Genomic DNA, 24421 nt, shown 5'->3' with positions numbered 1-24421 from the left:
TTCAGGGCTTCATGGCACAGGTGTGCTGCCGGTGATCAGACCGCAGTGAACTCCTAGCAAGCGCCGTTCTTTCTCAGTCTCAAGAAAGGAGCAGTTACTGACCGCCTAATCTGGGTTCTAGAACCTGGAGCATTCCGTGAGGGGAGGGGGGAGACGGAGACCCAGCATTTGCCGAAGTGGAGGTGACAGGGCATAGGGTGTGTTCAAGAAAGCAGGTTCGTGTTGCTGATTTATAGAAGGCCTCGTGGGCAGAGGTGAAGGTGGAAGTGCAGGCTGGGACCAGACTGAGGGGTCCTGAAACCTTAAGAAGTGGGAGGTGAAGAGCAGTGGGAAGCCACTGGCCAGTTTTAAGTAGGGAGTGAGGTGATCCGATCTGTGTTTTATTAGAACTTCTCCAGTTGCAGCGAATAGGTTGCAGTGTTTTAGTACAAGTCGTCTGGTTTCAGGGCTGGAGGGAGGAAGACCAGGCAGGAGCTTGATCGGGGTGCCTTGGATCTGGGGGACAGCAGAGAGGATGGAGAGTAGTGAACAAATTTGAGAGATGTGATGAGCGGCTAGAAGGAGAGAGGAAGAAACGGCACGAAGAAGGTGTGTTTTGTTCCCTCCCCGCTTCAGTGTGGGATCTAGGACTCGTGGCTTCTGGCATCACGTCTCCATTCTGCCTTTTGTGAGAGGCAAACTGCATTGTCGGCCATCTCTCCACCTGAGAGGTTACGTTAGGGTTCAAGAGCAAATACTGTGGAACCCCTCTGAGAGGCTCAAAACCTCCAAGAAATGAGATCAGCCCTCTGAAGTTAGCTGATGGTCGATGATAATGTTTGGCACGTAGGACTCTTGCACGCTTCTGATGCCCGCTGGGCTCACTCAGCCTCTGCCGAGCCGTGGCCGGCGTGAGCAGCTGATCAAAAGGCAGGGGGAGCGTAATAACGCTTGCGGCTTCCGCGGAGAGTTCTTCGGAACACCTCCTAAGTTTGGCTTAGTAATTAGGTCCGTATTGAACGGTATGGAAACGAGACCCTTCTCTTTCCTCCCTTTTATATTCCTTAGGAGCCCTTAGAAAAAGGATCTGTTAGCAGAATTAGAACCAACAGTTTTTGTCTTCATCGTAAAATGGAGCTGAGATGCTGGATATTTGAAAAGGGCGTAGAAGGAAAGAAAACACGGTTTGTAGATACATTCCGTAAAAAAGGGAGAAGCTGAAATAAAATGCGTCCTGAGAAGAATTAGGGCTGGCAGGATGGAATGGCAAGAATTATTCCAAATCAAGTAGGATAACATTAAGAAAAAAAAAAAAGATGTTCTCTTTGTTTTTCATTTAAAAGTGTGTGTGTGTGTGTGTGTGTGTGTGCACGCGCATGTGTGTACACGTCCTGGTGGGGTGTGTGAAATCAAAGCTCTTTTCTCCCTCTGAAGGCCTACGGAAAGTATCTGAGTGGACTCTGTATTCCTGTGCCTCTCGTCTGGCCTAAGCAGCCATTAGGGTCTAGTGCCCTGCTCTGGAGTGGCTGTTGCAGACACTTGAATGTGTCCATGCTATAAACAGAAATCCTGGGTCTAAAACATGACTGACGTCGAATGAACGAGCGTATCAGAAATAGCCGAATGACACCGTGGAAGTTTGGGAACCACGATAGGTCTTTGAAAGAAGAGCTAAATTCCCTTTGGACATGAATTGATATGGCTCTTATTTCCTCTGATGTAGATTTGACCATGTGGAGGTAGGGAGACTAGAATGTCATGTTCTTTCTGAAGCCATGCTGTGAGCAACCCTATCCAAACAGAATGTCAAGCCTCTCCGTCGGAGACCCAGGAGGACTGACCGAGTGCCAAGAGTGAGGACAGGAGGTGGTTGCAGCTTACCAGGCAGGGAGCAATCCGCCTGAGTTCAATGAACCTTAGTTCAGCTCTTCCTTAAAGCTTAACGCTATCCCCTCTGTTTCTGTCCTTCCAGAAGCGCGTACTGTGCTGCCTCCGTAGCTTCTCTGACCAACATCATCACTCCAGACCTCTTTGAGGGCACTGCCGAATGGATAGCAAGGTGAGAGATGCCGGGATTTGTCCCAGCCTCTTAGGAAGCAGGTGGTCAAGATTCTGAAAATAAAGGAAATGAAAAAGGAATGGAAGGGAATATAAAATTACAAGAGATGGATTGGGCTGGTAGCAGTGTGCATTTCAAAATACTTTACAGGCTTATTCCCCAAACTTTCTTCAATGTTGTATTATTGTGTAGATTGGCAAGGATCAACCCCCGGCACAAACAGTGCTTGTGGGCATCTAAATGGATTTAACCAGCTTGGAGAGTAATTTGGTAATACCTTAAAGATGCCCTCGCTAATGTCCCAATAACCGCACACCTCCCGAAACTCACACACATGCACGGAAGAGACACACGTAGGACTTGTCTGTGATAGCAAAACCCAGAAACGGGTTAAACGTGCATAAGCACAAAGTGGAGAGAGTCGTGGTATCGTCACGCTGCAATATAAATGAATGAACCAGAGCCACGTGTACCCAGATGGAGAGATCTCAGAAACAACACTGAGCTAAAACAAAGGACGTTGAAACATGCAGATTAGCACGTTTATTTAAAATTTGAAAACATGCACAATAATTCTGTATTGTTTATGGGAAGAATCACATGTGGTGATTTCAAAACATGCATGGGAAGGATAAGCACCAAATTCAGGGATGGTGGTTACTTCTCAGGGAGAGCAGAGGAAATGAAATCAGAAGATGCCTGCCCATGTCCAGGGAGACTTCCACTGTACCTGTAAGGGTTCATTCCTCCAAAATGAAAGAAAGAAGTGTATTGGACTCAATTAAACCTAGGTGTTGCATACATGCACATTCTATGTATTATGTGCTGTACTTTCCTAGACACTTCAAGCATCTCGTGATTTAAAAAAAAGAAAAGGAAAGGTATAGTAGATACCTATGTACTATTATGGGATAATATCCAAGCTGTATTATTTTGTTTTTTACATCTTTATTCTTACCAAAGTGGTACCTATTACTATGAAAATATAATTTACAGGTAAATCAGATGGTAAACTGTGATCATATTTACTTTCCTATGTAATTTTTATTTTCCTCAAATTAATCATTACCTCTTTTTAAAAATGTATACATCATGAATTTATTCCTAGATTTTCTGCCAGAGCTATAAAATCACTCTCAATGCAAACACTTTAGGTAATGTATCAGTTCTCGTGTGTGTGTGTGTGTGTGTGTGTGTGTGTGTGTGTGTTTTGAGTTCTCCTTCCTGGAGCCCTCTGTCCTCCTGCCTCAGTCTGGACAGATTGCTCTCAGCTTGCTGCACAGCAGGCATCCAGAAGCTTCCTTTCAGCGTGAAATTCACTTCACTTCTCTCCTTTGTTGAAGCCCCTGCCCTCCTTTTTCTTGGCTTTCTTACACATTTTCATGAAGCACATACTCCAGTAGATCCCACCCAAGAGCACTTAGGAGATGAATTTTTAAGATTGTGCAGTATAGTTATTCTAGTCTCACACTTGATGGAGATTTTATTTGGTTAGAGATTTCTAAATTGGAAACTGCATCAATTGTATCCCTTCAGATTTTTTTTAGCATTCCTCCATTATCTTCTGGCTTCCAGTGTCATTGTGGAAAGGCTAACAGTATTAATAACGAACATTTACTGAAGACCTGGTGTGTAATACTCACTGGGAAGGTAGGTCTAGTTTAGAGATTGAGACTAGAGGCTTTTGAGCTAACTGCCTGGGTTTGGTTCTTTATTACACTTTCTCTTTCTCAGTTAAGCGTCGCCATCTTTTTATTCATTACAAGTGTATTTTTTTCCATTTCCCTGAGGTAAAAATATAGTTACAATATCTGCTTTAAAATTCTTGTGTGGTAATTTCAACATCTGGCTATCTTGGAGTTGGCATGTCACATACTCCCGATTCTGCATACGCCGTGTAATTTTTGGATTGTATTGTAGACATGGTGATAGTATATCGTGGGGACAGGATTCTGTTAGATTGCTCTAACAAGTGTTGATGGCTTGGTTTTAGCAGCAGTCATCTTGGTTAGACCCGAAGCGCGGATTGTCGCACGTGCACTGGGCAGTGGCTCCGCTGTTTGGTCAGTTCTCGGGTCAGAAGCTGATTTCAGTTTGCCCGATGCATGTGTGATCCAGAGTCAGGCAGAAACGTCAGTGACGTGTAAACACGGAATTTGGAGTTTTCCTTCTCTGGCTCTCCTCTTTTTGGTATTTCTTCTCAGTTTCTGTCAGCCTGGTTCTTGTTACCAGAAAAATGGTGGGCCTTCTATTTGTTTCGGCTGCCTTCCACCGACCCCTCTGACCTGCCGCTGCCCCCACTGGGTGACCGCAACCAACCGTCCTCAGGGCAAACAGGGAAGAAAAAAATAGGGTGGCGGAGGGAAGAGACGGCCTGCCTGCTGTCGTCTGCTCCAGCTTTTAAATTCCCACCAAAATCTGCCTGCCTTTTTTCAGTCTACTGAGTCCTCGAAAAAAATGTTTCTGTGTATTTTGTCCAGAGTGTGTGGCTAGTGTTTGCAGGAGGGTCGGTTTGTTAGGCACTTACTAGACGTGGGACTCTGACTACCTGGGTTTGGATCCCAGTTTTGTCATTTAGTAGCTTTGGACAAGTTATGGCACATCTCCATGTTATGATTTCCTTGTATGTCAAATGGTGGGTATTGAATTGGATATTGAGCTGAAATACAAGGAGTGTTAAGTGGTCAAAGCCTGTTACGCTAACCACTGCCTCCCAGTGCTGTTGAATTCCCAATCCATCGTGTGTGTGTGTGTGTGTGTGTGTGTGTGTGTATTTAAGATTTTATTTATTTGATGGAGAGAGAGAGAGAACATAAGCAGGGGGAGCGGCAGGCAGAGGGAGAGGGAGAAGCAGACTCCCCCCGAGCAGGGAGCCTGATGGGGGCTCGATCCCGGGGCCCAGGGATCATGACCTGAGCTGAAGGCAGACACTTGTATTTTGTTTCTCTTTTTCTCTGTCCCGCCATATCCCCCTCCCTAGAAGTGTTTTTGGAATCTTTATTCTTGCTGTTTGGAAACTTCATGCTGATGAACCTGATATGGATTTTTTTTTAATCTCTTTTGGCGCTCAGCCGGTATATTCAGCCCGCAATTACATATACTTTAGTTCCAAGAATCTTTGTTATATTATTTCTTTGATAATTTCTTTCCCTTTGTTTTCTGTGTTTGCTCCTTTTACAACCTCCCTAAGTAGGGTTGGTCTTCTAATTTTTCAAATAATTTTGCCTGTTTTTTTTCACCCTTAATTTTTCTTATTGTACTTTCTGAGAGATTCCCTTACCTTTATTTTCTAATCCTTCTGTTGAGTTTTTATTTCTGCAATTCTGTTTTAAATTTTCCGGAGCTTATTTTATTCTCATTTATAAAATAAATACTTTTTAAATATACTCTCCTGTTCTTGTTTCAGGCATATTTTCTTCTTGCAGTATTTTTATCTCATATAATATTTTATCTAAAAAGTTTCCTTCAGGGGCGCCTGGGTGGCACAGCGGTTAAGCGTCTGCCTTCGGCTCAGGGCGTGATCCTGGCATTATGGGATCGAGCCCCACATCAGGCTCCTCCGCTGGGAGCCTGCTTCTTCCTCTCCCACTCCCCCTGCTTGTGTTCCCTCTCTCGCTGGCTGTCTCTATCTCTGTCAAATAAATGAATAAAATCTTTAAAAAAAAAAAAAGTTTCCGTCTGCTCCCTGTGTTATTTCTCCAAGTTATTTTTGCGTGTCTGCTCCAGTTTCTCCTTCATGTGAGATAACTGCCGAAATGTCCCGTGTTCGGAGTTAGGAGCCAAGTGCTGGAAAGCTGGTGGAGAGCTAGCGTGCCAGCATTCAGCCTTTCACCCCACTGGGGTTTTCCCTTGGGCGTATCTGCTTCCACGGAGGAGGATCTTCCAGAGTCCTGGTTGGGGTATGAAGTTGGCAGCCCGCTTTGTGAAATACTAGGAGGAAATGGGGTAGGGGGTGTTTGCGTCCAGATTATAGGTTCTCACGCAATTCCCTGCTCAGTGTGGCGCGTCCCTCCTGCTCTCAGCTGTGCTGGATATCCTGGCGTTAGATGGTCTCGATTAAACCCCTGAAGCCCCCGTGTTCTGCTGGGTACCTGGGAGTCTCATTGATTCTTACCTACATTTGCAGCCAGTTAACTTGTGTCCACCCTATGCGACTTCTCGAGGTATCCCGTGCCTCTGGTTCCTGGTCCTTCCCCCGGAGCGCATCTCCCTGCTTTCTGTTGCCTCCTGCCCCCGGGCTCGTGTAGGTTTCTCTAATCTGTTAGGCCCGTTACTTCTTATCTCTCTCCTTTCCTGGCTTTCGAAATTTTGTTATCTCCTGTCTGTGTTCATGTCTTCTCCTATGCTCTTTACCCTTGTGGGTTTATCCCTTTTGAAGTTCTTTTCCTTTCCTTTTACTGGGCTCTTGTGCTCGATCTGTTAGGTTGAGCTAGAAGACACTCCCGAAGAATTTTACTAAATGTACTAATTTACAATGATTAAAATTGCTCCCATGCGTAAAAAAGGGATGAAAAGTGGAATGTAAATCATGTGCGTTCACACTTTGTGTGTGTGTGTGTGTGGAGAGAAAGAGAGAGGCGGAGGCACAGAAATTGAGAGGGCACTGCTGTTGAGAGGGTGGGGGGCTAGGGTGGGCAGAGATTTACTTCTCATTCTTTATTCTTTAACCCTGTCTGGTTTTTTTAATTCAAAAATATTTTTGAAAGTTAAGAAAAAGAAAAATGCTACGAGGGCCCCGGCATATGCCTCACTCGCCAGACCCTTCACACTTGAGCTATTCCTCTGCTCCATGCGGCCAAACGTGAGGGAAGGAGCCCTCGCCGCTTGGGGGGTGGCAGGGTCCTGAGACGGAGGTGCTGAGGAGAGGAGTCTGGGCAGGGAACAGTAGCCCGTTTTTGACTTGGCAGTCTGCACTTGATGTCCCTGGGCCCGGGGGCTGCTCTGAAAAAGGCCTGTGAGTTCCCAAGATGCCAGGCCTCTGGGGAGAGGTGCCTGGAAGACGGGCAGTATTACTGCTGCTTTCCTCTTCCATCCGGAAGTTCTGCCAAGTTTTGGAGTAAGCGCTTCTCCACCTGTGCACCTGTTCTCCAGCTGGGACTGGAGGCGGACACACCTGCAGCGTGCGGGCCGTGTGCATACTCGGAGAGCACTGGAAGGACAGTCCCACACTGCAAAGGAAAATACACTAAAAAGAAAACTTCTTTATTTCACAGAAAAGACATTTATTATAGGCAAGCAAAAAGGGGAACATCCAAACCGCTTGTAATCTACCACCAACCACACATTTGGTGTTTATCTGTCTAGAATTCCAGAAGAATTATACAGTACATTGTCACTTTATAACTTTTTTCATGTAATGTATTTGGAACATCTTTATACTTCACGGCATCATTTTAAATGAGTGGTTTTCTGTTGTACAAAATGCCATAATTTATAAAACCAGTCCCTTACTGTTGAGCTCCTGAGCTGTTTCTAATATTTCACTGTTACAAATGGGAGTATGGTAAACATTCTTGTAATCTCCTATTTGAATCATTTTTACTTATTTTGTAGGATTAATTCCTAGAAATGACCCTATATTGCTGGTCCAAAGATTAGGCGTGTTTTTATGACTAGAGAATACACTATTAACATATAGTAACCCCAAATAATAACAATTATGATAATAATAAATTACTAATTTGAATGTATAGGAAGTTATCATTTAAAAATAAGTCTATTTTGATGGTAATAGAGGTATTTATGTTCATTATAGAAACTTTTTGAAAATACAGAAAAGAGGAAAAATACTAGCAATAGATACAACATTTAAATACCAGTTGTCATACTGTACATGTGATTTTATAACTTTTTCCCTAAAAGCAAAGATTTGAGATACTATGTTTGTTACATAAGTAGACCATTTCTGAGTCCCCTCCCCCCCCCTTTTTGGAGGGAAAGGCATTTGCATAAGTTAATTAGCTGACATCTTTCCATTCATAGCTGAGATGGTTCATGTGGTGACCTGAGCAAGCTCATTCTTTGCCATCCAGGACAGTTGCACACTTGTGCCCCGTCCCCACTCCCCCGGCCGCTCGTTGGTTGACACCGACCATTCAGCCTGCTCTTCTCAATCTCCTCCTAGGTGTCAGAATTGGGAAGGTGGAATTGGTGGGGTGCCGGGGATGGAAGCCCATGGCGGCTACACGTTCTGTGGCCTGGCCGCACTGGTCATCCTCAAGAAGGAACGTTCCTTGAACTTGAAGAGCTTATTGGTAAGTGTCTGTTGACCCCTCTTCGTCTCGGGCCCCAGGCCCCCGGTGATGTGACTGCTCAGACTCACAGGCTTTGGGACTGTTTGGCTGTGGGAAGGGCCGACAGAGTTCCTGCCCTGAGCCCGTGAACTAAATGTCCTGTAATGAAGCTTTTCAGTGCAGTTGTTGGGGCGCTCAGCACTGTTCCAAGAAAGTGGGAGGGGTGAACGTCTGCTCTCGGTCTTGGCTCCTTCCTTCCTGCCTTTCCATCTTCCTGTTCTGACCCTTTCTGTGGTGTGTTAGACCAACTCCACAGTCTTCTTGAGTCCCTCACACAGTTGGCATGAGCCAGAGTGCCTTCCTCATACTTCCAAGGCTGTAGCTTCAGTCTCTTAAATTTAGAAGTCGTCATGTGTCTTAGAAAGAATCTTCTCAGAGGAAACATCATACGAAGGCTCACAGGCCTTTTGAAGCCGAGCTTTTATTACTGACCACAGTGCGTGAACATTTCGTAACCACATTTAAATGAGCTGCGCAGAGCACGGTGGTTGCGTTGAGCAGGTAGCCCAGGCATGTATGTCTGGACTCTAAGTTCCTGACAAGTATTGAGAGTGAACTCAGAAAGCAGTCAGCTTCAGGGGTCACTAGATTGTACTGAAATTATCAGAGGCCTCGTGTACAAACATACACACACCCCCTGCCACCGTCTTCTGGGAAGCATTTGCTCCCAACCATGACCTCAAAGTAACCAGCTGCTACTGACATTCATCTCCTCTCCCCAAGTTCAGATGTCAGCCTCTCATCATAGGAACTGTCATGAGACCCATCATGAGCTTGCAAGAAAGTTTCTGTTAACTCTGTAGATACACGACCAGCAGTATTTTGTCCTCACCCTTAGGAAGCCTCCTATAGTATACTTTCCTGGAAGGTTCATGCTGAAATGGCCAGCCTTGTGCACTAGACTTAGAGTTTGTTAGACATTTAAAAATCTGCTCACCAATAAGGCATGAAATATGAAAGTCCCATTTCCCAGGCAGAAATAAGGAATATAATTAGCAGAAGCTTCAGTTACAATGGCAATAGTCTAGATTTGAGCCCTGTCTCTACCACTTCCTAACCATGTGACTGTAGGAAATTTGTCTGTTTTAGCTTCAGTTTTTTTCTCCTCTATAAGGTAGAGATAACAATTTTTTGAAGGTTAAAAAGGAGAGGTTAGCACTCTGGACTGAGAAGGTTAAAGGAGAAAAAAAATCCATAAACCAGCCTGGCATATAGTAGGTGCTCAATAAATGTCAGTGTCCTTCTTACCCAAACCACTCTCTCCCCTCCATTTACTTTGGGAGAACTAGGACCCATGTCTGAAGGATTTTATGAATTCATATAGCCAAGGGAAAGAGAATTAACCCTTGGGCTTAAGCACTGGAAAAAATTATTTAGTCTGACTTAAAAACCATTAGTCTGGGGGAAAAAAACAACCCTTAGTCTGTAGGGTGAGTAAAAATGAAGAATGAGGGGCGCCTGGGTGGCTCAGTCATTAAGCATCTGCCTTTGGCTCCGGGCGTGATCTCAGGGTCCTGGAACTGAGCCCCACGTGGGGCTCCCTGCTCAGTGGGAAGCCTGCTCCTCCCTCTCCCTCTGCCTGCCGCTCCCCCTGCTTGTGTTCCCTCTCTCGCTGTCTCTCTCTCTGTCAAATAAATAAAATCTTTAAAAAACAAAACCCAAAGAACAAAAACAAAAATGAAGAACGGACTCCCCACTGTAGCGCCTGTTTTCTCTTTCCTTGAGCGATGCTTTGTCTACTATCATTAAATGGCATCATCCCTAGAGCACTGGCTCATTGAAGACTCACTGGGGACACACTTGCGCCTGCCCCTGCAGTCTAGTTTTTATGTCTTTCTTCTGAGAACTTGGGACTTGACTTGTCGGTGAGTGTTGCCTTGAACAGGGATATAATCTAAACTCCACAACTGCTAACTAAAAGGCGGGCTGGACCCCCCATTCCAGAAAAGGTCCTTGGTGGCTCCTTTCTGGAACTCAGTCTAGTAGGGGGCTGGGGACGAGGAGGTGCCCTGCTCTGCACCCTGGTTCTGCAGGTCGGTGGCTGGTGGCTGGAACTGCCTGGGAGGGAAATGGAGATGTCATTATCTGCTCAGCCAGTTGGTTCTGCTCATTCCCGGAGGCCAAGCCCAGGGCTGTCTTGATCTTGGTAGCAGCGTGTGTTCAGGAGACTTGGAGATAAGTGGGGAAGGGCAACATCATGGGTGACAGCTGAGTGACATCAGGAGCCATTTTACAGGGTCGGAGTGAAAGATTTTCTTCTGTTAGCCAGCCAGGTTCCCCCGGAGAAGCAGAGGGGCTGGACCGCACAGAGCCGCCATTGGTGGTTGGGATAATGGCTTCTGCTTCCAGCCCTGCAAGTGACTTGCTAAGAAACCTGGGATGGATTTCTTCAGGTGCCAAGTCAAAAGAACAGTTTGAGATCATCTGATGCGATGTAGCGCAGAATTCCAGTTGAGTGCTTTTAATAAACTTCCCTGAGCAGGGAAAGTGGTTCGAAACAAGCCCCTGCTGGTCTTGCCTTACATTTCCTAGGTAAGCCTTGTTTATGGGAAGACATTTGCAGGCCTCCTTACAGGCCAACTTGGCCTCTTCATCCGGTCAGCACCAGAACCCACCTGAAACCCGGGAAGAGGTGGTCTGTTGTCTGTTAGGCACGGAGCCGAGATCAGTACTGGTTGCCCTGAAGGGTCCAGCTTAAGCGCTCCACTCCGCGTCTGCGGCAGTGAGGGCGAGGAGGTAACGGCCAGCGCGCTGGGACTGCCGGTGCCAAGAGGCCAAGAGATGGGACCTCCGCCTACAACTGCCTCTCCCTCGTCTGTGTCATTCTCAGCAATGGGTGACCAGCCGGCAGATGCGCTTCGAAGGTGGATTTCAGGGCCGCTGCAACAAGCTGGTGGACGGCTGCTACTCCTTCTGGCAGGCGGGGCTCCTGCCCCTGCTGCACCGCGCGCTGCACGCTCAAGGTGAGCCCAGGGGGCCGTTGGCGGGGGGGGCTGTTGGCGGGGGCCCGGCGATTTCCCCGGCTGCTCACCGAGTCCGGAAGCCAGAGTGCTTTTCTAGAGGGGTGGAAGTGAGCTCTGTCTGTCCTGGATTTCGAGTGCCCGGTGTGGAACCTCCTGCCTTAGGCACGCGTGCGCCGACAGGATTTAATTCTGGTTCAGTCGTGTTACGGTTGCTGCTTCAAACTGGCTGTGGCTAGGAGCAGGCCGGGTGCGTGTCCCGGCCCGGGGTGACTGCCACCTCAGCTGCGTGTGAGACCACAGTTTCCAGTGCAGAGTTCCAGATCAGTCATATCGGAACTGGAAACCCACGCTGCGCACGTCATGGCCACAACAGTGACCAAACAGGCACTTCCAGAAAGGGGCAGAGAAACAGAACCTGTGGGGAAAAGATCCACCATGTCTGACCGGCTTTGTAGTTGCCGCCATCAGAAATAGCATAAATTCGTTGAAGAATCCTAAATGCAAGTTTGTTCCCCGCCCCCCCCCACGCCTGGAGCGGAGAGACCTGTGTTCATATCTGGGGAGTCTCAAATGGAAATGCAAAACCAAAGCACTTAGAGACCAAGCAAAACTTCTGGGAGCCTTCCTTTATTACCTCTTAAAACCTCAGGTTGCCTGCAGACTCCCGAATCATCTTTTTTATTTATTTTATGTGAGAGCAGGGTGTCCCTGAGGAAAACAGTGGAAGAGGGGAAGTCATGGCTGCCCCGCTGGGTCCTGATCTGTTCTTGGAGTGAGATCCCTAGGCCCGGAGGGAAGGCTTTCTTGGGGCTTAGTAGTTAGGTAGTTCATTGCTCAAATGTGGAAGATGAGATTCTTCCCCCCTGCCTTGCCATCCCCCCCATGCTTTTCTTTCTTCTTTGGCTGTTCTTCCTGAGCCCCTTTTCTTTAGTTTCTTCATTTCATTTGAGTTGTGGCCACTTTGGATGCAGCCTTAAAGTAAACAGAACCTCTGCCCCGTCTTCCCATTCTCCCAGTCTCCGTCTGTCCTGAGATTCCTTGCTTGAGGCCCCTGGGCTTTTGGTCTCAGGGCATTAAGGTACATCATTCCCCTGACTCTGGAGCCTGCACTGTCTCTGGCTTGACCACTCTCAGAGAGAAGTCAAGAAATCCCTGAGAGTCCAACGTTTTCAAAGCAAACCTAGCTTGGGGTTTTAGCGATTTCTTGATCTGGAACTGGCGAGGGGACGCCCCTGGTAAAGTGGTCAGCCCCTCCCGGACCTGCCCTGGCGGGGATGCGATGCAGTCCTGGTGCAGTTGCCGGGGCACCAGGCGAGCTGGTGCAGGGGCGCCACCCGCCAGCGTCTTCAGGGGCCCGCTGACATTTTGTTCATTGTAGCACACGCTCTGGAGGCCTAATCGCATTCAAAGCTTTGCCTGTGGGAAAGGTTGCCTGTGAATCTTGGGCCTTGCAGCTTTTTTCACTGCCTGGAAGAAGGTTGGGCTGGAAGCTCACCCACTTCTCAGCACCAGTGAGAAAGGAAGAAGGGAAGTGTCTCCAGCAATGGGGATAACACTGACATTGGGAGTCAAAAGGAGATGACGTGTAGAAAGATATTCATAATATACTACGGTCAAAGGTTCCAGAGCAGTGTGTATATAATACCATGTTTTTTAAGAGAGAGAGAGTGCAAGCGGTCGGGGGGGGGGGGGAGGAGAGGGGCAGAGGGGGGGAGAGAGAGAGAGAGAGAGAGAGAGAGAGAGAATCTTAAGCAGGTTCCACACACAACGAGGAGCCTGACTCTGTGCTCAATCCCATGACCCTGAGATGGTGACCTGTGCTGAAATCAAGAGTCGGACACTTAACTAACTGAGGCACCCAGGTGCCCCTATAATTCCATTTTTAGTGAAGAGTTGACTCCAAAAAATTACTAGAAGGTATCTGGGTTGTGAAATGACAGATGGTACTTGTTTTCTTTCTTATTTGTATCTTCTGATTTTCTACAATTAATTTGTATTTCTTGCATAAGGAAAAACAAGTTATCTTATAAAAAAAGAGAAATTCTATAAACAAAACAAGGAGGAAGGTGGGAATAATTGCGACAAATGAGAAAGGGCTAATTTCTTTAATTTGAGAGACTCCTACAAATCACTAAGAAATAGCTGAGCAACCCCCCTGAAACGCAGGCAGAGGCTCTGAACAGGGAGATTCAGAACAGGCGGGGAAAGAGCTCCTGGTGTTGTTTCTTCTGCCACCACTGCCCCTCCTTCTGGCGGCCGAGACTTGCCAGGCACTCAGCCTCGGCCTGGGACTTGATGGAGTCCTTCACATGTATTTTCTCATCTGAGCCTCAGAACAATGTCATGAAGTACGTACTCTTGTCACCCCCATTTTACAGATGAGGAAACAAAGAACAGCAAGGCTAAGTGACTTGCTCTGTGATGCCCGATTGCCACCTACGCCGGTGTAGACCTTGCTTGTAACCGCCACAGGTGGCAGAAATGGAACAAAAGGATGATAGTGAAAGACATGCAAATAAAGTCAGTGGGACACTTACTGTCAGGTTGCCACAGATGAGAACACATGGTGCCCAGCGTTGGGGAGAGTGTGGGAAAACAGGCACTTTTGTACTGTCAGTGTGGGTGTAATAGCTGAATCAGTTTTCGGAGGGTAGTTTGGAGACTTGTTTAAACTACTTAAACTGGGCTAGTGCCTGGTCAAGAATTTACCTGCAGCGACATTAGCAAAGGATGTATATTGAGGCGGAGTGTTATGGCAAACAGCCCAACCGCTTATGGAAAGGTTAGTAGGGGTTAAGCAGTTAAGCGTCTGCCTTCAGCTCAGGTCATGATCTTGGGTCCTGGGATTGAGCCCCGCATCGGGCTCCCCGCTCGGGGGGTGTGCTTCCCCCCGCCCCGCCCCTCCGTGCAGCTTGTGCTCTCTCTCTCTCAAATAAATAAAATCTAAAAAATAAAAAGAAAAAAGGTTCATAGTTAACTATATCATGATTTCTCCATTCCATGGTTACGTGCAATGGGCTACCATGGAAAACTCTCTGGAACCCAACATGAAGTGTAGTAAGTGTGGTCTGTGTGCACACGGCTAACAGCCCCACAGCTTTTCCTGGAAGCGAGCTTTACCGCCCTTACAGTGGGCACCTTTGGGAGAAGGATGGGAGTTGAAGGGAGGGAGACATATGTATTGAATTTTTTTTTTCCTTCTGGACCACACTCTGCTTTTTTAACCATGTGCATTCCTACTTTTATCTCAGTAAGCGACCTAATACACTTTTTGAAAGGCAGTGATCCTATTGCTAGCTAAAGAGATAACAAGGGGCCAACCCCGGCACCCCCAGCAGCGCACACACCCAGTCCGACCTCAGCCGGCCCACGGCTGTCGGCGGTTCCACGCGGCTCGCTGCCCTGTGGGTGTAGGACACCGTGGTTGACTAGAAGAACAAATCATTCAGATTTTTTAAAATATAAAATGCTGACTAAATTAGAGAGTTCTCTGGTTTCTGTGGAGCCATAGGAAAGCAGTAGGACTGTGAGCGTGTGTTTGGATCGGCGGTTACCGGGGGCTCGTATGTTCTCGGAGGCGCACTGCAGGCCTGTTTTTGTCCACCTGCTGGGCTGAGCTCCATGTCGCGGTACCTGTCAGTTACTGTGGGGGACCCCTTTTGAAAAGGAATCTTTGAGATGCAAAATGACATGATGGTGGGGATTCTTAATTTAAGGGAGAGGTACGAAGGATTTAGAAGGCTGATTCCAGTGCCGTCAGCGCCCTGTAATCACGTCTGCCTTCGTCTGTGATTATGTGTGATGCTGTGCGAATTCCAGGATCCCTGGAAGCTCCTTGTCTGGTCTGTGAACTTGGAGCTTGCAGACTTCAGTAACAGAGCACGAAATTGACCCACTCTGTAATCTATCCAATAGTAAACAGAGCGGTTTCTTTTCAGGTTCCAATTTTAGTGACAGGTTAGCCCTTACCTTAAAATAATAGTCTGATTTCTTGTAGGATATACAATAAAGGTATATTTTGTACAGGTGTTTAATGCAGTTTAATATACTTGCTTTTTAAAAAAACTACAGCTTCCTTGAGATATAATTCACATAACCATACAATTCACTTATTTAAAATACACAATTCAGTGGTATTTAGTGTAGTCATGGAGTTGTGCAACCGTGACCGTAATCAATTTTAGAATTTTCATCACCTCCGCAAAGTCCTATTAAATATACTTCTTTAAAGAAGAACTCAGAAGGGAAAAATCAACAGTATGATTACAGCATAGAAAAACGTATGCTTATAGTGTTAAATGGAAAACACAAAATACAAAATTATAATAACTCTATAGAAAAATGCATAGAAACAAAAAAAAAGACAGGAAAAAGAAAAATTAGCTTTTAATTGCTATTTACAGATTGTTTGCTATCTTTGTAGTAGCCCAGGTCTCAAAGTATAAAGTTGACCGAAGACTGAATGCATGTGTGTATTTTGTAAAAACCAGTTCCCATGTAAGTGCTTCTGCAAACATCCATCCGTTGGCAGTCTTTCTGTCATCCCCACTTGATAACTGTACGGCCCACAGAATTCTCTGACCATATGGATTCAGCCGCAGAGTGGAGAAGCCCAGTTGCTTGTCCCTGCTTTAGTATTATTACCAGAATTGCCAGTTTCTGCTCCTGCTACCATATTAGACGACACACGAATCCTGGCAGTTAAGTACTGCTTCTTAGGAAAAGTTCTTGAGCCAAGAGAAAAGTGGGAGAACGCCCTTTGGAGATAGATTAAGTTCAGGCTTAGAAAAGAGAAGGAGGGGCGCCTGGGTAGCACAGTGGTTAAGCATCTGCCTTCGGCTCAGGGCGTGATCCCGGCATTATGGGATCGAGCCCCACATCAGGCTCCTCCGCTGGGAGCCTGCTTCTTCCTCTCCCACTCCCCCTGCTTGTGTTCCCTCTCTCGCTGGCTCTCTCTATCTCTGTCGAATAAATAAATAAAACCTTTAAAAAAAAAAAAAGAAAAAAAGAAAAGAGAAGGAGCGGACATCAGCCCTGTTGAGAGTTCTCTTAGCCGGTTAGAGTCGGAGATGTGCTAGAGGATGTGTCTTAAGGAGCCCGAAGCAGCATAGGGCGCCGGGCTGGCGCAGCTGGCGAAGTGTCCGACTCTTGGTTTTGGCTCAGGTTGTGATCTCAGGGTTGTGGGATCAGGCCCCGTGTTGGGCTCCATGCTCAGCGCAGAGTCTGCTTGGGAATTTCTCTCCCTCTCCCTGACCCCTGCCCCTCAAATAAAGAAAATTAGGAAAAAAAAAAAAAAAAAAGGAAGAGTAGGGACTTGTGGACTGAGTCAGGAGCGGTAACAGGGTGGACCTGGAAGGCGGAGCTAGCCAGCTGCTCACGCCTTCAGGGATGCGGTCTCGGATGGGCGCCCCACGGCCAGGGAGTACACCTCACGCCCGGCGCCCTCTGCCCTGCTGCTCTGACTCGGGTCAAAGGTCAGGAGGGACTTGGGTGACGGTGTTAAGTGTCCTGAGAATGTAATTGTCAAAATTCGTCCAGGAAGAATAGGGAAACCTTAACGGTCCCCAGCGGGTAATTAAATACAAAGACGTCACTGACCCTGCGCTGGCTGTCTCCCAGGCCTGGGCCCGCCCTGACCCTCTGCCTTCCTGCAGGCGACCCTGCCCTCAGCATGAGCCACTGGATGTTCCATCAGCAGGCCCTGCAGGAGTACATCCTTATGTGCTGCCAGTGCCCCGCCGGGGGCCTTCTGGACAAACCTGGCAAGTGAGTGCCTTCTCTCGGGGGGGGGGGGCGGTGTGTGCCACTCAGGGGTGCCAGAGCCAGAGGGCAGCAGCTGCTGACCTTTAAAAGCCGGGGGGAGTGGGGGGAGTCCCTTTCCATCCAGCTGCTTAGTATTAGGGTGAAGCACCCCTGTGGGGCACCCCCAGTGCCCATCCTTTCCCCGAGCTTACATGCCCCCCCTCTCCGGGTAGGTATACAGATTGCCAGTGGGTAGCTTTGCTTTCCTCCTCCATTTTTTTTTTTTAAACTAAACTGAACTAAATAGAACAGGATACAGGATTTCAAAACCCTTGAGTGTCGTAAACAGAAATTATGATCACCACAACTATTGCCACGTAGATTAAGTGTCTTTAGCCGCCACTGTCAAAGAAAGGGGAAATCAGATAAATCCTGTCCCCCTGGCTGCTGGGCGTGCACCCACCCTGCCCCTGTCGACATCCAGGGGAGGGCGCAGCTCAAGGCTGGTCCCCAGGAGTTGATCAGGAAGAATTTGGCCCATTTCTAGGGATTTTGGTAGTCTTTTGGAGAAGTGTATTAATTTAGCACCAGCACCACCCTGGAGAGCCCTTTCCAGAAGACGGCTGCAGGGACCCTGGGGGGGGGCGACTCCACAATGACAGTGCCCGCTGTGGGGCAGGGCGGAAAGACGGGGCTCTGAGAAATGCCGCCCACTGGCAGTGGGACGTGGGGGAGCATCCTGGGCCCGGATCTCTTGTTGGAGGCTGCACCTGTGGGGATTTGTGGGAGCAGAGGAGCCCGTGCTCAGAGCCACCTTGTCCTTGCAGGTCTCGGGACTTCTACCACACCTGCTACTGCCTCAGCGGCCTGTCCATAGCCCAGCACTTCGGCAGTGGAGCCATGTTGCACGACGTGGTCCTGGGGGTGCCGGAAAATGCTCTGGTAAGACGGGGTGGGGGGGCTTGACACCCCTTCTCCCCAGGGCCCCCAGGACGGGGCTTACCCGGAGAGCAGAGCGGCCACTCTGGCTCTGCAGAACTGTCCACGCGTCTCCTGTGCGCAGGCCTGTGAGCCGTGCGCCCCTTCCTGGATTCGCAGCCTTCTGGGAGGAGCTTGTGACTGAGAGGGAACCACCTCAAGGCAAACTCAGGGTTCCAGGTGGGGGGCTCCAGTCTGCGGCAGAGGTTCTGCCTCGGGACCCGGGCCTGTTAGCGTTAGTTCCTCCGAGGAAGCGTACGCAGAGGCAGCCACGCGGCACTCACCGCCCGGCCTGCTGCCTTCCAGAGCCCTCGGCTGGCATAGCGTCTCTCCAGAGACGCTTCCTAGACTCCCTCGGTAGACCGGGTCTCCCCAGAGTGCGCCGCCATGGCACCTTCTTTGCGCCCTCCCTAGCACTCAGCACAATTTGTAGCGCGTGTGTTTAACTTGCTTTTGTCTGCTGCCCCCCAAAGCTCTCAGCCCCCCGGGGGCAAGATGTTCAGCGCCGCCCCCAGCCCTAGCTCGAGCAGCGCGGCCGCAGGAAACACCCCCGAACCCAGACGCGAGCCTGGGACATGAATCCAACTAGGACTGTCCACAGCCGCCAAATAATGGGGCGCGTGCAGGCTGTCCGAAATAGTTCCAACAGAAGGAACGCACGTGGCCAGGAGATGGCTGAAGAGATGCCCAGCCTCACCGACAAGCAGAGAAAATCCGAGGAACCACCACTCAGCTTTTTCAAGTCTTGACATTTTTCCATATTCGCCTCCACGCAAGCCTTCTCCATTTGCCTCCCTCCCCTGTCCCAGCCTCCCCTTTTCCTACGTTTGACACTGGTCATGGCTGCAGGGTCTTTGTGCCGTCGCGCTGTGTCCGTCAACAACACAGAGAGGGTGTGCGTTCGTGCCTTTCATAGCAGGTGCGGAGCGTGCGGTGCTTTTCTTGCTGGCCGTGTACTTCTGGCGTTTATCCGCGTTCGTGTGTGGCTCTGGTTTATCCATTTTAACCGTATGGTGTTCCTGTGCACAAACGTACCCCAGTTTCTTTTCCTTCTCCTGTTGGCTAACACTGAGATGGTTTCGGTCCGTGCTGTTGCGGACGGACTCGAGTGTACCTTCTTGTGTTAGTTCGTCTGGGGGAGACTTGCCGGGTTGAGGAGAACACACACCTTCGTCTTCACTAGACGGCGCTGACCCGGCCTCGACAGTGGTGGTGGTATTTGACGCTCACGCGGTACCCAGGGGCGTCGCTCCGTAGCCCGACCTTGCCTTTCTGCCATTTGATTCATGGGAAATGGTACCTCGGTTTTCCTTTTGCATTTCCCCGATCACTAGTAAGCTGGAGCATCTGTTCGGATGTCCGTGGCCCATTTGCGCCACGTCTTGCATGAATCGGCTGCCAGCTTGCTTTCTTGCAGCTGTGTCATTTTACTGGATTGCCCTTTTCTTATCCACTTGCTGGCGTTCTCGGTGTGTTCTTGTCAGTGATCCTGTGTCGGTGGTGTGTGTGTAGTGAATCTCTTCCAGCTCGTGACTTGTCTTTTCACTTTTTGTAGTAGTTGTTGTTGTTGAATAGGAGATTTTTAATTTTATATTGAACAATTTTATTGCCTTTCTGGCTTTTGAGGGTGTGGAAGGGTACTTAAGAAATCTTTCCCTACCCTGAGGTCATACATATATTTTCTTCCAAACAGTTTAAAGTTTTGCTCTTCCCATCTGGATTTTTAATTCTCCTGGAATTGATTTTTGTTTGTGGTGAGGGTTGGATATAATTTTCTCTTTTTTTCCATGTGGATGACCAGTTGACCAGCAGCACCGCTAATGGAAGTTTGCAACTTTCCTACTGATATGTGTCCCATGTAGGTCACGTATTCGAGTTTCTACGTCTGAGGTGACTGTTCTGTTCCTTTGGTCTGTTCGCCAGTCTGCACTATATTAAGCAAATCTTAAATGCAGGACTTAAATGCAAGTCCCATTCACCTTGTTCTTTTTATTCAGAATTGCCTTGCTAGTCTCTGCTTTCTGCTTTTTCCTGTGGATTTTAGGGTCAGCTTATCAAGTTCCACAAAAACTAGAATGGAATTTTTATGGGAATTTGCATTGGATTTAAGATTAATGGGAGAGAACTGACTTCTGAGGCTTTTCCATTTGTGAACACGATTTTTCAGATTATTTTACACACCTTCAATGGTCTTTTATCATTTTCTTCATAAAAGACTAGCACATCTTTTGTTAGACTTATACCTAGGAAATTTATAGTTTTTGTGTCTGTTGTGATTAGAATATTTTTTCCATTACATTTTGTAACTGGTTGTCACTAAGGTACAGAAATGACATTTATATTTTAATTTTGTATCCAGCCACCTTGCTGAACTTGCTTCATAGTTTAATAGTTTGTCTGTAGAATCTCTTCGATTTTCTATTTAGAATGTGACGTTATTTTAAAACGAGGACAGTTTTGCCTTTTTCTTTTTGATTTTTTTTAAAGATATTTATTTAGAGAGAGTGCAAGTGGGAGGAGGGGCGGGAGGAGAGGAAGAGAGAATATCCTCAAGCAGACTCTGCCATGGGGCTCAATCTCATGACCGAGATCGCGACCTGAAGCCGAAACCAAGAGTTGGACACTCAAGCAACCAAGCCAGCCAGGCGCCCCTTTCTTTCTGATTCTTAAGAGTTTTATTTCTTTCTCCTGCCTTGGGATATTGGCTAAGACCCCCATAGAGTGCTGACTGGAGACAGGGGAAGCGCCTGTCTTGCTTCTGGTTGTAATGGGAAGGCGTCTATAATTTCACCATTACGTAGGATCCTTACTGGGTTTTTTTTTTTTTTTAAGATTTTATTTATTTATTTGAGAGAGAGAGAGAACACAAGCAGAGAGAGGGGCAGAGGGAGAGGGAGAAGCAGGCTTCCCACTGAGCAAGCAGCCTGATGTGGGACTCCATCCCAGGAGCCTGGGATCATGACCTGAGTCCAAGGCAGACCTCACCTGGGTGGTTTTGATAAATACTTCCGATCATGTTAAGGATGTTACTAGCCCTCTCTTTCTGGTTTGCTAGGTTGTTGTTCTGTTTGTTTCAGTCATAATCTATATTAAATTTATTGAGTGCTTTTTCTGCACCTGATTTTTCTCCTTTAATCGAGTACGCTATTATTTTGTTGTTAACCTTACATTCCCAGGATCAGCCCTTCTTGGTCATAGGACACTGTGTGTGTGTTTATTTAATACATTGCTGGATTCAGTTTGCTGGTGTTTCTTGGCTAGTATTATTTAGGATTTTTTGCCTGATATTCATAAGAAAAACTGATCTAAAATTTTTGTTTTATTATATTGCTCTTTCCAGTTTATATTTCAGGATAATACCATAGCCTCATAAAATTAGATGGGTATCTTCTCTCCCTTCCAACTCCCGCCTTTTTTTTTTTTTTTTTTTATTCTTTGAGAACATTTGTATAGGTTAGAGATTATCTATTTCTTGTGGGTTTGATAGCACTTGCTTGAGAAGCCGTCTAGGCCTGGTATCCCGGGGCAGGAATGATGGTAGCAGAATAAGCAATTGTATTATTGATTTAATTTATTCATATACATTCTAAAGAACTTCTTGAGTAAATTTTGAAAATTTATGTTGCTCTATAGAGTTATTCAGTTTATCTGTACTTTTATATGTTTTGGCATAAACTCTCTCATAGTACTCTCTTAAAAGTTTTAAAACCTCGGGGCACTTGGGTGGCTCAGTCAGTTGAGCGTCCAACGCTTGGTTTGGGCTCAGGTCATGATTTCAGAGTCATGAGATCGAGCCCCCAAAGTGGAGTCTGCTTGGGATTCTTTCCCTCTCCTTCCCTCTCTCTCCCCCCACTCACTCACTCTCTCCAAAATAAATAAATAAAATGTTAAAAAAAAAGTTTAACAACCTCTCTTGCAATTCTGTCCCCTTCTTCATTCTCCCCAGATGGAAGAGTCCTGAGCACTTGCCCCCAGTTGTGCTCTGTCTTAGACCTAAAGTTTCTTTCTGGTTTCTGTGATGTAGTGGAATACTAGAAAAGAATTTAAATATGGCCTGACACCTTTACTGCATCATAGGGTTGTGGTCCTTTTTCCTGATTACAAATGTAAATACATGGTGATTGTTTTAATAATTGGAATATATGCAAAAGTATAATTAAGAAAATTTAAAACAATCATACCACTGTTCCTATTTAGGTGTATGTCCAATTTCTGCCTATAAATCACATCTGTAAACACATTTTCAAAAAGTAAGTTTGGGATAACATTGTGCATACCTTTTTCCTCACTTAAAACGTTATAAGGATTTGCCCATATCATTAACTATTTTGAAAGCATGTTTTTAAGTGACTACATAATATTCCTTTGTGTTCCACGTACTATAAAATGTTTTTACTAATACCTTGTCATTGGACATCAGGGCCTTGGGGGACAGATCTCCGTGAGTATCTGTGATGAGTCCTTCTTCTGATAAATTCTTACAAGTCCATTTACTTTAACGGCTTCAAGGCTGTGCACATTCCCGAGGACCAGCAGGGCGATTAACTGGCATCTGTCCTTCTCTTTGCAGCAGCCCACTCACCCTGTGTACAATATTGGACCAGATAAGGTGATCCAGGCCACCATGCACTTTCTGCAGAAGCCAGTCCCAGGCTTTGAGGAGCACGAGGACGAGGCACCCGCAGAGACCGCCACCGCCTAGACGACAAGGGTCCCGTAGCTCTGTGCTCACCCACCTCCCCGGTCAGACCAAGGTGTATACATTTCGATACATACTGCATTCTGTGCTACACAAGCCTTGGCCACTATGGAGCTGTGGTCCTTTGTCCTTTCTTGTCAAACAAAACAAAACTGATGGCTCTGGGTTTGGAGAACATAGTGGCGTGGTTTTTTAAAAATCCTTTCCACTTCTGGCAAACCAAAAATATGTCAGCCCGCGCGGCCCCTGAACCTGGCTCTGGCCCAGCCCCGGTTGTTGGGGAACAGTGCATGCGGGGCAGAAGCAGCCCCTCGCCACCAGCTCTCCAGCCCGGACAGTCGTATTGAAATGAATGGTGTCTATGAGTCACTGCTGCGACCCCCGCCCCCGCCCTTGCACGCCACAGTTAAGTCGCCAGGAAGGTGCCCTCCCACGGGTGGAAATAAGTCTGCTCTGTGCCAAGGGGGAGGGGGAGCTTTGGTCCCATCGAAATGAATTCTCTAGAAAAAATCATGGTGGGACCTCACCACGAGATGCCCAAGGCTATCACCTCCCACCGTGGTCATTTGCAAGGGAAAGGAGCTGGGGGTGGGGGAGAAAGTTCTCCTTGGGTTGTGAGCTCCTCCCCTCTGCACCTGAGAACCAAGCCACGTCTCTCCCCAGGGCCCGTTGGGTGCGCGGGCGGGACTTGCTTCAGCCGCCAGTGTGGTGACTTCGACCCAGGAAGCCAATTATGAGTGGAAAATGAACCTCTGGTTCAATTCTGCGCCCGAGGAAGCAGCCCCAGTGCCCACCCCCCATCCACCCCATCATGTACCTTGAGAAACCCCTCTCGTGTCCGCAAGGCAGCACCGGCAGCCTGTGGCCATTCTGCGTGTTTCCATCTCCCATCAGACTCCCAGCCCGGCCCCCTCAAAGATAGTGTTGTCTGCTCTCATCCCCAGTATTAACGCTACTAAGTCTTTCACCGTAATTTGACTCAGGATTTAGTCACGTCCTGCCCACTCTAGGCTCACAGAAATAAAATCAAGTGCCAGAGAGGCTGGCTGCTGCTGAGGCAGGCTGCTCGCAGGGAGCCCTTTCTCGGGCAGTGGGGTGTCGAGCTGGGCCGTCTGGCCAGTGCTACGGGCACGGCGGACTCCGCGTGGCTGAGCTGGCCTTCGCGTAAGCCGCCACAGACGGCGGGCCCGCAGGAGCTCAGAGATGCAGCCTGAGGCTCTTCTCAAAAACTCTGCCCTTCGCTGCCTCTAATTCCCCATTGCTTTGGCGGATCGGGCTATGTATTACCTCCTTGAAATAATAAAAGAATAACATTTTCTATGATGTCTCTCATTTGTAATTGGTACCAAGAGAACTCCCTCAGAACGTCCAGTGTTAGGAGTTGCTGAAGATTGTTGGCCCATCGCCAGTCTCCGGCGTGCAAGGTTCCAGAGCCTGTGTGTTAGCCGTTAACGGGGGTCTGGCTGGGGCTCCACCTTCAGACACTGCCTCCAGGCGAGGCCACGGTGGGCCTCACAGTGGGAGAAGCTGTGTTTTCCCCAGCTCCCCAGAGCAATTCGGTTTACTCCCCAGCACTCTGTACACCACGTCTCACAGTCTGTGCGTCTGTCTCCTCCATCTGTCACTGTAACAAAAGGTCAAACCCTCGCACGCCAGGAGCCTCACACCGGATTAGGGGACGGGTTGCAGTACTGGGTGTGGTTAAGAG

The 24421-nt window shown here is 47.7% G+C and overlaps 1 protein-coding gene across 1 annotated transcript in view; it reads left to right on the top strand.

Moving 5' to 3' along the window:
• Positions 1-24031, top strand: part of FNTB (farnesyltransferase, CAAX box, beta) — a 61566-nt gene extending 37535 nt beyond the window's left edge. The window contains exons 7-12 of the mRNA XM_026486833.4: positions 1952-2038; positions 8163-8292; positions 11162-11294; positions 16949-17060; positions 17864-17978; positions 22585-24031. Of these exons, the coding sequence (XP_026342618.1) occupies positions 1952-2038; positions 8163-8292; positions 11162-11294; positions 16949-17060; positions 17864-17978; positions 22585-22716 (709 nt within the window). The 3' untranslated portion in view covers positions 22717-24031. The remainder of the gene's footprint in view (positions 1-1951; positions 2039-8162; positions 8293-11161; positions 11295-16948; positions 17061-17863; positions 17979-22584) is intronic.
• Positions 24032-24421: the final 390 nt, after the last annotated feature.

This window comes from Ursus arctos, unplaced genomic scaffold (assembly GCF_023065955.2).
Source record: "Ursus arctos isolate Adak ecotype North America unplaced genomic scaffold, UrsArc2.0 scaffold_25, whole genome shotgun sequence".
In the NCBI taxonomy this organism is placed as follows: Eukaryota; Metazoa; Chordata; class Mammalia; order Carnivora; family Ursidae; genus Ursus; species Ursus arctos.
The sequence above is the reverse complement of the archived record's forward strand: the minus strand, read 5'-3'. Positions and strand labels throughout refer to the sequence as shown.